Below are 12,447 nucleotides of genomic sequence, written 5' to 3'. Positions count from 1 at the left end.
TTCTTCTTCTTCTTCTTCTTCTTCTTCTTCTTCTTCTTCTTCTTCTTTTAATTGACCATGCTCATGTTTGCTTAGACCATGGCTCTGTCTGAAAGTCCCCATGACAGCCACATGGCTGGCTCTTATCCTGCACATTTCAGCTTAAATGCTGCTGCCCCAAAGGAGCCTCCATTGCCCTCTTCTCCATTGCCCAGTTTTTCATTTCCTTCCTAACATCGGTCGCTCCCTAAGGTGATCTTATTTATTTGCCCTATGTTGTGTGTCTTCCACAACTAAAACGCAGGCTGTATGAAGGCAGGGACTCCACCTGAGCTGCCTCACCCCCCCACGAGCCACACCTCTGAACCCACCGATTCTCCTGCTCCGCGGCGCTGGGGGTGTCTGTAGTGGTCAGTGAACTCACCATCTGCTGTGTCACTCTTCAGGGACAGCTGCCTACTGTCCTTGTACTGCATGATGGCAACAGCTGCTCTGTCTTGACGTCCTTGAGTACTTGCTTCTGCAAACAAGCAGGTGGGGAAGGGAAAGTGAGGGTGGCAAGCCAACCTCATGAGCTGCAGAAGTGGGGGCCTTTCTTTGGTGCCTCTGAACATCAGCAGCCCCGTGGGTATTTCCTCAGGTGCCCGTCGTGTGAAGGACTTGCTGGACAGTGGTTCCACCTGTTAAATGTCTGGGGAGATTATGTGCCATTTAATATGTTTAACGCATTCACCAGCTAGAAGATGAATCAGTAAATGCACTTGCTTTGGAGAACAAAAGGGAGAAAGGAGAATGGTTTGAGCAAGAGCGCTCCGGGGTGCCATCCTTTCTTGCTCCTGTTACCTCCCGGGTGTCCCCTCCTGCCAGGTGGGGGAGGAGCTCGGACCCACAAGGGCACCGGAAGGTCACTGCTGAGGCCCCCTCACCCTGCTCCACTGCAGTTACCCATAGTTCTTAGCGTGGGCCTCAGTGCCACTCTGCTCACTTTCATCTCCTTGGACTTCTTCCCGCTCCTCCCCCAAATCACCCAAAACACCAGTGTGTGTGTCCTATGGGAGATAATCTGAGGAAAGAGGCCAATTCGGGAAGAACATTAGCGTGCATATTAGTGTTTCTGTATCCCCCTCCCCCATCACTGGCTTTGAGAGGCTGGGTCTTGCTGTGTGGGGCAAAGCCCCTTGGCCCCTGCAGGCTAATGGGATCATGTTTGGGGGCCATCTCCAGCACTGTGCTGCAGTGGGGATGGGAGGGGCAGGCACTCCCTTCCCCAGGGCTCGAACCTCCGCTCCTGGCAGGAGATCCTAGGCTGATGGGGAGGGGGAAATGGAGAGAAGCATGGAAAGAAAAAAGGCTGAGATCTTTCTGCCATTTCTCTGCATGGAGATACCTGGCCAAGGAGGTCAGGAGTGGGGCTGACGTCAGCCCAGAGGAACAGGTGACTTTCCTTTGCCATCAACCATACCTGGGGAGATATCTACCCCCCCCCAAAGTGTGCTTTTCCCCAACTTGCACAGAGATGCTGTTTAGGGTCCAGAAGGGGCTAGCCCTCCCTCTCTTTCACACCCTTTCTCTTTCTCAAGGTCCACAGTGAAATCTTTAACTGAGGCAGCTTACTCATATCCTGCTGTTGGTTAGTATTGTTTTTCCAGCTCAGAACCGAACGCGGTTTAGAGTCGACTGACCCACGCCATGTTCTAGGATCCTGTTTCTCAAACTTTCCCATCTGAGAACCCCTGCGGGGGCAACAAGGGAGAAAGCGGTATGGAGTTTCAGCTAGGTGCATCTGGGCTGGATGCTGTTGCGTCCTGGTGCTAAAGCCTCCAGCTCTGTCTCTCCTCTCACACAATCAGGTGGCACAACGCCTCTCCCCATTTACTTTGTCTAGTTCTGACAACAAAGCAAAAAAGTGTGTGGGGGGGGGGGAGCCTTGCTTCTCCCTTTCTGGCAATCCTCCCTGTGGGGAGGGCATGCTGGTGGGAGGGAGAAGGTGATGTCATGGGCGAGGCACCTTGAGCCTAGAAATTCAGGCCCAAAACTCTGTTAAGGGTGCCCTCTGGTCTATACCAGCCAAAGTTATTCCTAGTTTTTAACTTAGATCTCTCTATCTCAGTGTCTGTATCAGTCAAATGTGGCCCCAACCCGTCCCAGCTCACAGGGAGACCGATGCGAGGTGAACGTGCTATGAAAACAATATTTCAAGCTCTTTAAATACCCATCTCTTTATTGGGATAGCCCCACTTTAAAAAATAGTAACGTTAACCCATGTGTCCCAAAGAGAACTCCCGCACGTATTAGCAACCAGAAACCCCTGGGTTTCGAGATTTTCCTTGGCAAGCCCCTGGAGCAGCTAGAGATTAGCTCCTGTCAGAACGAATCCACTTCCTCCTCCACTTTGCTTCAGAGGTTCAGGGAGGTTTTCCTCCTGCTCCTGGGTTTCCCGGTCGGGTCAGCACCTCCCAGCATTAACCAGGGCAGATGTTAAGGGGCCCTGACCGTGTGGGGCGGAGGGGCCTGCCTGGCAGCCGATAGAAACCTCCTCATTGGATTCCATCTGCTGCGGCACTGTGAGCCAAATGGTGATCCCTGGGCTGGCTTAGCACTGGGTTGTTTTAACCTAAACTCACTCTCCCGTCATTCCTGGGGCTGTGTGAGTCACAGATTTTGTCCTTCTTCCCAGTTTTAGAAGCCAGCAGAAAATGAGAAAGGTGGATGGTTTCAGGGTGTGAGGAAAGCCAGTCCTGGAGTCTCCTCTGAGGCTGAGAAGCAGAGAGCTTCTAAAGGCATCCCCCAGCTGCAGGACAGACAGATGTGAAAGCCCCCTTGTGGGACCGGCAAGAACCTTGAAAATGAATGCATGAGGGACCCTTTAGGCTGGGCCCATCAGCCCAGCTCCAGGGGCATCAGACTACCCCGGATGCAAGTGTTCATCCTGGTTGCTCTGATCCTTGGGAGCCTCGACCCAAAGAAAGTCGTGCAAAGGGATGACCCACGCCGACCCCACATGCCCAAGGGCCCCACTAAACACATCTGAAATTGTTAGTGGAAAAAATATCTGACACTGAGATGCGGCTTCTCTTTTCTGCTCACCCTTGCGATCAAGCCGGCTGTGAGGTCTGCCCATGATCTCGTCCTCCGAGGCATGCAGGTTCCGGATCAGAAAGTAGGTGGTCATTTTCCCTTTCCCTTTCACTTCGATTTCGCCCCTCTCAACTATTTCAAACCCTTCATTCTCCAGAGCTCTGCACAGAGAGGACAAATCGCACCAGGTATCAAAGATCACGGATGTATAACTTAAGCTTTGGCAACAATGGAGAGGGTGAGGCGCAAGTGTGCGCCAGCCCCACGTGGTTCTGAAGCAGGAGGCTCCTTGGAGATCAGCGCTCTCCTTTCCATCTTCCCCAGGCACCCCGCTACCCCAGCTTGCTCATCCTAACCACCCAGGCTTGCTCCCTGACTTCTGGCTGCCAAGGAACGGAAGAGAAGGGTGTAGGGAGGGGGCCTGTGAAAAGAGACAGAGCTATGGGATACCTACGGAATGCGTTCTTGCTTATTTATTTACTGGCTGTCGCCAGCTAATGGAGAGAAACCACAGAACAGTGCAGACCAGAGATTTTCTAATTCGTGCTCAGCTGCCTCAGCCAGGTCTTAGCGTTCCCTGACCTTCCCTTGTCCTTTCCCAGTTTTGTGGAGTTTTCAGACCTTCACTGTTCTCCTCAAGCCCCCCCACCTTGGCACCTGCTTTCCTCACCCTCAAGTCACTGTGGTTCCTACCTTGTGATCTGATTCCTGTATGAAGTTTTAACCATTTATAGGTAAGACCCCACAGCCTCTCACCCCACCGGCTACACGCCCCCTTTCCCCCAGTCTTTGAGGATGAGGTGTCTCAGAGGATGCCGTGTCTTGTGCAGGGGCACCCGATCGATGTCCCTTCCCGCTTGCTCAAGGCTTGGCCCAACCAGCCACTTCTCACTTTCTCTCCGGCTCCCACCGTCTGCGTCCTCCCTCAGCCTGCGAGCCTGCTAAGGTCCCTTCCTTCCCGAACAGAAGCGAGAACCTTCCCACGTTATCATCTCCTCCTTTAATCCTATACACTCTCTCCCATTTATCCTTCAACCCATGTCCCAGCGTCTATCCCCACCATTCTACCACAACTACTTCTGATCGTGTCCCCAAAACCTCTGGTGCACGTGTCTCAGTCCCTGTCACTATTTTGACATTTTTGTTCAATTCCTCCTCCTTCCTAAAAATATCTCCAAGGGTGCCTCTCACCCTGAACTCTGCCGTTTCTTTCTTGTTTCTTTTGCCTCTCACACGGGCCCCTCTTCATCCACCTGCCACTTACATGTTGGTTCTTTGCGCTGCTTTTTTCCCACTACACCTTTCCCAGGTGATCCCATCAATCCCCTGGCTGAATTACCAACCACATGTTGCTTTCGCCAAGTTGGGGGCCCCAGACAACACCTCAACTCCGTATTTCACCCATCCACGTAATGGCACCTCTACCTAGGATGCTCTGCGGCTCCTTTGAACTCAACGCTTCCGAACCTGAACTCATCGCCTGCCCCTGTAGACCGGAAGCCCTCCTACCTGTCCTGTGCCCAGTGGTGAGATTCAGGTCGCTGTCACCAGGAGGGAGGCCCGGGAGACATTCGAGGCTTCTCCCTCTTTCTCATTCTCCATTTCTAGCAGTTACCAGGTTCAGCTGATTTTACTCTCCCCCAAATTCCCACCACCAATGCTCTGGCTCAAACGCAGCTCCTCACAGGTCCTCTCTGTCCTGTTTCCTGATCCTCAAATCTGTCCTCGCACAGTCTTTTTTTTTTTTTTAAGTTTATTTATTTTGAGAGAGAGAGAGAGAGAATAAGTGGGAGAGGGGCGGAGAGGGAGAGGGAGAGAGAGAGAGAATCCCAAACAGGCCCCACACCATCAGCGTAGAACCTGATGCGGGGCTTGAACTCACAAACCATGAGATCATGACCTAAGCCAAAGTCCGATGCTTAACCAACTAAGCCACCCAGGTACCCCTGTCCTTGCATGGTCTTGAGTATCAGCATCAAAAAGAACCCTGGGCCCCCCATTGTCTCCAACCTCACACTCCCCGGGGGCTCTTCTCCACCTACAATGCACACCCTTGCTCTTCGACAGGGCACACACAGCTCACGCTACTTTCTGCTCCATATTGTCTACTCTCGCAAGCTAAATTGTAGTTCTTAGCTCCTACTCTACATCTGTGCTGGTACTGCTGGGTTTTCTCCCCCAAAGCCTCAGCTTTGGCTAAATCCTACTCGGAACTCCTTGTTCAAGATTCAGCTCAGGAATCTCTTCCTCCACAAAGGATTTCTTTACTGGATGAGACACCCCGCTTAGCCTCCCAAGACACACACGCTTGAATTACCTCAAGCACAAGAGTACAGTGGATAAAGCAGGGACTCAGAGCCTCACCCCACATTTGATCTGGGCTCTTTTCCTTCCTAGCCAACTTGGGACCCGAAGCGAGTCATTAACTTTTTTGTGCCTGATTTTTTTTTTCTCCTCTGTAGATAAGAATAATAGTACATTTTCATAGAGCCGTTGTGAGAGTAAATGAACATATACATATATAAAATAACTCAGAACAGAATTTGGTTCACCTCCTGTAAGGTCTCAAGAAACCATAAGTATTATTTTATGCTTATCTCTACCATTGTACTTATCACACTTTCAAAATAATTATTGGTGAACACTTCTTTCTTTTTCTGCGAGACCAAGGGTCAGCACACTTTTTTTGCAAAAGATCAGAGAGTAAATATTTTCAGCTTTGCGGGCCATACGGCCTCTGCCACAGCTCCTCGACTCTGGTGTTGTCCCATGAGAGCAGCCATAGACAATGTGTAAATCAACAAGCATGGCTGTGTTCCAATAAAACTTTATTTACAAAAAACAAGCAGCAGACTGGATTTGGCCTATGACTATGCTTTGCCAATCCCTGCGTTAGACCATATGCTCCTTGGGAGCAAAACTGTCTTATGGAAGAGGCTCGACAGTATTTGTTGTCTGGTACAATGTCTTCTATAAGCCAGCGTGGCACGGGAGAAGAACCACGGGTTTCCTTCACTACCCCCGATCCCACAGCTGCCAGGCACCGTGAGCATTCTTGAGGTAGGAAAAGACAAAGGAAGGAATGAATAAATGAATGGCTACCTGTAGGCCGTGGGGCTGAGGTGCACTTTATTGGGAAGCCCGTGACTCTCCATCCTAGAAGCCGTGTTCACAGTGTCACCGAACAAACAGTACCGCGGCATCTTGTCTCCCACCACACCTGCTAAGACTGGTCCCGTGTGGATCCCCACTCTGATCTGTACAAAGAGAATCTCACTGAAAAGGGACCGTCGAATACTCTTGCTTTTATTTTTAAATTAAGGTATAATATACCTAAAACGGAAAGACAGATCTTCAGCATTTAGCTCCGTGAGTTTTGACAGGAGCATATACCCTATAATCCACCACCCAGAATAAAATACAGACTACTTTCATTACTTCGCCACGTCCCCTTGTTGCCCTTTCCAGTTAAGTTCCCTCCCTCTCTGCAGGGGTAACGGCTTCCTCATTTCTTTTACAAAGAATTATTTGCCTGTTCTAGGACTATGCACAAATGGAATCATAGAGCATATTGTTCTGTGCCTGCCTTCATTTATCCAGTTGAATGTTTCTGAGATTCATCCATGTTGTTGTATGTTTCAGTCATTCATTCTTCTATTACTGCGACTGTTCTATAGTAAAAACATACCGCAGTTTCTTTATCCAGGCTTCTAACTTCACGAACATTTGGGTTATTTCCAGTTTGGGGCCATTAGGAACACTCTTATACAGATCTGTTTGTAGACACACAGTTTCATTTTTCTTAGGTAAGTGCCTACAAGCAGAATTCCTGGATCACAAGGTAGATGCGTATTTAATGTTACAAAAAAAAAAAACAAAAAACAGACCGTTTGCTAGCAATTTTCCGGAGTGTTTGCACCATTTTACATTCTCATCAGCAATGTGACACTCCAGTTGCTCCACAGTCTCACCATCATTTGGTCTTCTGGTGGGTGTGAAATGCTACCTCGTTGTGGTCTTAATTTGCATGTTGCTGACGGCTAATGATGTTAAGCACATTTTCATGCAGCTTGTGTCCGTTCTTGTATCTTTTTTCTTGAAAAGTCTGTTCAAGAGTTTGCTCATATAAAAACCGGGATTATCTTTCATCGTTAATATAGAGGAGTTCTCTACTATATGCTTGGATATGGGATACACATATATTTCAAGTATTTTTCCCATTCTGTACACCCACAGACTGAGTGGCTTCAACAACAGGAATTTATTTTCTCCCAGTTCTGGAGGCTGGAAGTATGAGATCGAAGTGTTGGGAGGCTTCGTTTCCTCTGCAGCATCTCCCCTGGGTTTGTGGATGGCCTCCTCTTCTTCGTGCCTGTGCATCCCTGGTGTTTCTTCCTATGTCCAGATTTCCTCTTCTTGCAAGGACACCAGTCAAATGGGATTAGGGCCCACCCTAACAGCTTCATTTTAACTTGACCACCTCGGTAAAGGCCCTATATCCACGTATAGTCATATTCTGAGGCCCGGGGGGTAAAGCATCAATATATGAATTTGGGGGGGGAGGGGACAAAATTTGGCCCACAATAATGAGGTTTATCAGGTTTTTTTTACTTTCATGATTAATATTTTTTGTGTCCAATCTAAGAAATTAGTGCTTACCCCAAATTCATGGGGCTATTCGCCTATATTTCCTTCAAAAAGCTTTATGGTTCTAGCATTTATGTTTACATCTGTGATATATATCAAATTAATTTTTATATATGAAGGATTGAGGTACATTTTTCTTTCCATATGTATTTTCAATTAAAATGAACCATTTCTTTTTTAAAATTTTTAAAAATACTTTTATTTATTTTTGAGAGAGAGAGAGAGAGAGAGAGAGATTGCAAGTGGGGGAGGGGCAGAGAGAGAGAGAGAGGGAGACACAGAATCTGAAGCAAGTTCCAGGCTCTGAGGTGTCAGCGCAGAGCCTGAGACAGGGCTCGAACTCATAAACTGCGAGATCATGACCTGAGCTGAAGTTGGATACTTAACCGACTGAGCTACCCAGCTGCCCCAGAAATGAGCCATTTCTTAAAAAGAAATTCCTTTCCCTGCTGACCTGATCTTGTGCCTTGGTTAAAAATTAATTGACTTTAAATATGTAGTTTCTTTCTGGGCTCTCTGTACTGCTCCAATGATCCATGTTTATCCTTCTAATTTCACTCTGTCTTTGTTAGTGTAGCGTTACAATAAATCTTGCAATTAGGTAGTGTAAGTCCTCCAGTTTTCTTATTTTCCAACATTTAAAACTAAATTTAGGTAGTTTGTTTTTATTTCATTTTCCAAATTTTTGTCCTTAGTATATACATATTCAACTAATTTTTGTGCACTGTCCTTATATCCTGTGACCTTGGTATTTTGATCTAGCTGAGGTTTTATAAGTGCACCATGGTCTTTGTAAAAAGATCATTTTACATCTTCCCTTCCAATCTTTATGTCTTATATTTCTTTTTCTTGCTGAATTGCACTGAGTAGGGCTTTTGGTATTTAAGAATGGAAGTGCTTATCTCTGTATTTATCCTGCTTGGGTTTGCTAAGCAAACTTGGATATGTAAGTCGATATCCTTCATCAATGTTGGAAAATTCTCAGTCATTATTTCTTCACATATTTCTTCTGACCCAGTCTCACTGTATCCTTCTAGGACCCAAGTTCCACTTGTGGTAGTCCATTTGCTATTGTCCTACAGATCTAGGATGTGCTGTTTCATTTTTTTCACACTGCTTCCTTCTCTGTGTTTCAGTGTATTGTTCATTTTCACAATCCTTGATCCTTTCCTTTACTGTGTCTAGAATCTGTTAAAGCCCTAAAATGAATTCTCTATTCCCGATTTCTGATACCATGGTTTTCATTTCCATTGGATAGATAGATTAATAGATAGTTATAGATAGATAGCATGTATTTCCCATCTGTTCAAACCAGTTCCCCTTTTCCAGTAGATCTCCTAAAATCTTTATTGTAGTTATTGAAAAGATCCTGTCCCGTAATTCCAACATCCAGGCCATTTTCAGACCTGCTTCCGTTGACTATTTCCTCTCTTGGCTATACACTAAACCACATTTTTCTTGATTTTCTAGCATCTCATATTTTTAATTATTTAGTTGTATGTTCTATATTGTATGTGAAACTACAGTAGAGACTGAAGTAGATAATATTCAGTGTTCAGTAAAGTTCAAATCTCTTTTTTGTCAGGCTGCTAGAGTGGAGACTGGGTGAATTTTATCTGTATTTGAATTGAGTCTGGGCTTCTTTTGCCAAGATACTGCTAGATTCCATGCAATATATGATTTCATATATTAAGAAGGCTAGATCAGGATTTTATCACCATCAGGGCTCGGGATGTGGGGACAAGCAAGGATCTGAGAACCTCCTTATACTTTACAGTAAGTCTCCAGCTTTCTAAATTGTGGAAGATCTCTTTCTGATTTACAGCCTAATTGTGAGGTGAGGTGTTTGGGGGTCTCTTTGCTCTTTAGTCCCATGCTGGCTCTCTGCACATTGGGAGATATCTCTTTACCATTCTTCTCTGCCCTTAGACTTCAAAGTGTCATTGTAGTGCACTTGGTAAAGGCCAAGAATACCTCACAGGGATTTCTGTCTGTTCTCTGACTCTAACCCTAGCTTTTCATGGGCCATTGACTCGCATTTGGAGAATGTGCCTCACATGCCTCAGGGACTGGGGGTTTCTCTCAGTTCTCCTCCTAACCCCATCCTTTGACTGAATAACCACATGTACTTGGTGAAGGCCTGTGGGAGAGTTTGTAGACGGGTACAGATTCTGTGGCTAGAACTGACAAAAGACAGGATCTTTGGGATTCTAACCTATCATTCTGGCCTCCATGTGGCCATTAAAGTTCACTAAAATTCAGACTGGTTTCTTCTCACCCTCACCTGCAGCTCCACTAGACATGAACATAACTATGGGTGTCCTCTTTGAAAGGGCTGGTTGCTTTCTGGAATCAGTTTATTTCTATTTCTTTGCTCACTAAGTTTTTTTAACGACTAGTATTGGAAGAGCAGCCTATTGCAGCTTTCTACATCCTAGCCAGACTTAGTTATCTTTTCAGGCTAGATTTTCTTCTCCCTGAAATAAGAAGATGCATTCCTCTAGGAAAATGAGCCTGTCAAACACCGAGAATACTGTCTCATGCAGAGTAGGACCTCAGTACATGTGCGTTGAAGGAAATGTGAATAAAATAGTAGAAGATCTCAAAGAGTACTAATTTAAAAATTGTTGAAATGGCAGCACAGTTCTTCTAAGAGAGTGAAATGTTTCAAGTCCTTTTCCCTACTTCCTTAAATAAACCCACACGGTAGGTTGTTTCTGGAGGATATTTAATGATGCTCCTATGTCCCTATTCTTATCTTAAACTTGATAACATCTTTTCCTGCTTTCTTCTGGGTAAAATCCACCAGGATAGTTTCCAGGAATTCATTGTTTAATTTCATTCTTACTGGTATGACATTACTGTCATCTCTATAGCTATGCCTTTTACACACACTCACGCGCGCGCGCGCGCGCGCGCACACACACACACACACACACTTTACACAACGGTATATATTCAATTCTTTTTTTCTTTAATGGCTTATATTAGAGCCCTTTAACTGAAACACATATCTCTTATCTGACCTTCTTATCTCATTCCCTCCCATCTTGATTTTTATTTATGATCCTGGGGCTTTTATTCAACGGATGTATCTGCGTGTTTCCAACGGACCAAATATTGTGGATATGCAGTTCCTGCAATTACGTAAAGCTGGCTTTTACTCAGAAGCACGCAGTGCATACCAGAACCAGAACCTGCAGCATTTCTCAGTGTCTGACTTGTGGTGAAGGTGAGCTGAACACATCTTCAGAATCTCCTACATAAGGGTCATAAGTTAGAAAAATCCGATTCTGTCTTATACTTGTCTTTATTGAGTTTCGGTTGGCTGTGTAGTTTATTTTGAAGACCTGACTGTCAGGATCAGGGAAGGGATTACATTTTAAAATGCAGAAGCCCTGCTCTAAGGCATCTCAGGGCGTCAAGGATCTGCTGAGCAGACAGAAGACGACACCTGCTTTTCATCTCCAAAATTGTCCATCTTTTATAGTGTGAACAAATGTCCACGCCCGGAAGAGCAGGTTCCTGTGAGAAAGGTGGGCAGATGTCTTACTCAGGGCCACGTGGTGGGAGGAACGCTGTTCTAAATCTCTCATGGCATCGTGGTGTCCGAGCTGCTGGCTGGAAGCAGTTTCCTGCCTCAGCCTGACTTGACCTGGGAGAGGACATGCTGAGTATACAGTTTCCCCAGGGGCGGGCAGGGTGAGCCACTTGTTAGGTTGGATGCTCAAATAAAAAAGCAGGCATTACGAACGAGCCAGATACCAAGACGGATCGAGCCCTGCAAAGCAAGTGGAGAGGCTTGCTCAGCACCGTCCCAAGCTATCGAGAAAGACACTCGTGGTAAATCACATGAAAATCCCACGCTCCAAAGCCTCCCCTGAAATTTAAGAAAACTTGGGACGATGATATCTTTGCTAATATTTCTATTACTTGAAACATATTCAAGAGAAGACAAGAGTTGGGAGACGTTACCCATCGTACTTCCTGTAACATGCCCAGCAGCCACGTGAGCAGACTAATAAACAGAATTCTACTTTGTAGTGTGTGGGATGGTCGATATCAACCAAAGTACTCAGTTTCTCTCTACCTGGATGGGCTCTCCAGTAACAGGATTCATCACTTCTTTTGCAGAAATTCTCATCCCCAGAGCAAAGTTAGCCACTCTTTGAGCATGACTTCCAATGGGCACTGGTACGCCCCCTACCACCATGTAGGCATCTCCTATAGTTTCCACCTGTAAGAGGGAAGAGGGGGTATTCAGATGGTTTCCTTTATGCATTCAATATATCACTAAGTATTTTTGTCATTTTCCACATATTGACAGAAGGACCATATCGAAGCTGGTGGTTATTGGCCAGGAGTATACGGAGCATAAGGGAGGGATGAGGGCCAAAGGGCTTTCTGCTTCTGGTGGAAGCTCCATAGAAGACATGGCTCCTGAGTTGGCATATGATGCTATATATCAGACGTACGTTATTCAGATTAGACTCTCTGCTGAATGGAAGGGGTAGAATTACTCTCTGGGAAAACAGTGTGCCCCTCACAGGCCTTTTGGCACTGGATATTATAAAAGGATTTCTGAAAAACTAAAATTGCTAAAATATCTCCAATTCCCTGTTACCTGTAGCTCCTCACCCCACTCCCATCCACACCAGACCACAGAGCAGCGAAGAGAGAGGCAAAGGAAGACCGATAACCGAGCTCCCGCCCTGCCTGAGCGGGACACACACACAGTAGGTG

At 46.2% G+C, this 12,447-nt stretch overlaps 2 protein-coding genes and 2 long non-coding RNA genes across 5 annotated transcripts in view; 2 read left to right on the top strand and 2 right to left on the bottom strand.

Moving 5' to 3' along the window:
• Positions 1 to 7,889, bottom strand: part of LOC121012923 (guanylate cyclase soluble subunit beta-2-like) — a 17,003-nt gene extending 9,114 nt beyond the window's left edge. Inside the window, exons 1-3 of one of the 2 annotated variants that reach the window (XM_040448350.1) lie at positions 6,160 to 7,889; positions 3,067 to 3,218; positions 404 to 499 (exon numbers count right to left, since the gene is read on the bottom strand). In XM_040448350.1, coding sequence (XP_040304284.1) covers positions 404 to 499; positions 3,067 to 3,218; positions 6,160 to 6,260 — 349 coding nt within the window. In that variant the 5' untranslated portion in view covers positions 6,261 to 7,889. Of the gene's footprint in view, positions 1 to 403; positions 3,219 to 4,566; positions 4,864 to 6,159 lie in introns of those variants that run through there. The other variant, XR_005782406.1, reaches the window with a different exon arrangement.
• Positions 1 to 12,447, top strand: part of LOC121012925 (uncharacterized) — a 27,884-nt gene that overhangs the window by 9,846 nt on the left and 5,591 nt on the right. The window lies entirely within an intron of this gene.
• On the top strand, positions 8,075 to 11,747 carry LOC121012926 (uncharacterized). The gene is made up of 2 exons (XR_005782408.1): positions 8,075 to 10,936; positions 11,195 to 11,747. It is a non-coding gene; the product is annotated as an uncharacterized LOC121012926 (long non-coding RNA).
• The window catches only part of LOC121012924 (guanylate cyclase soluble subunit beta-2-like), a 19,341-nt gene continuing 16,223 nt past the window's right edge, over positions 9,330 to 12,447 (bottom strand). Inside the window, exon 9 of the mRNA XM_040448351.1 lies at positions 9,330 to 11,941. Coding sequence (XP_040304285.1) covers positions 11,780 to 11,941 — 162 coding nt within the window. The 3' untranslated portion in view covers positions 9,330 to 11,779. The remainder of the gene's footprint in view (positions 11,942 to 12,447) is intronic.

Source organism: Herpailurus yagouaroundi, unplaced genomic scaffold, assembly GCF_014898765.1.
Source record: "Herpailurus yagouaroundi ecotype Mexico unplaced genomic scaffold, PumYag 197, whole genome shotgun sequence".
Lineage (NCBI taxonomy): Eukaryota > Metazoa > Chordata > Mammalia > Carnivora > Felidae > Herpailurus > Herpailurus yagouaroundi.
This window is presented reverse-complemented; position numbering and strand designations above follow the sequence as displayed.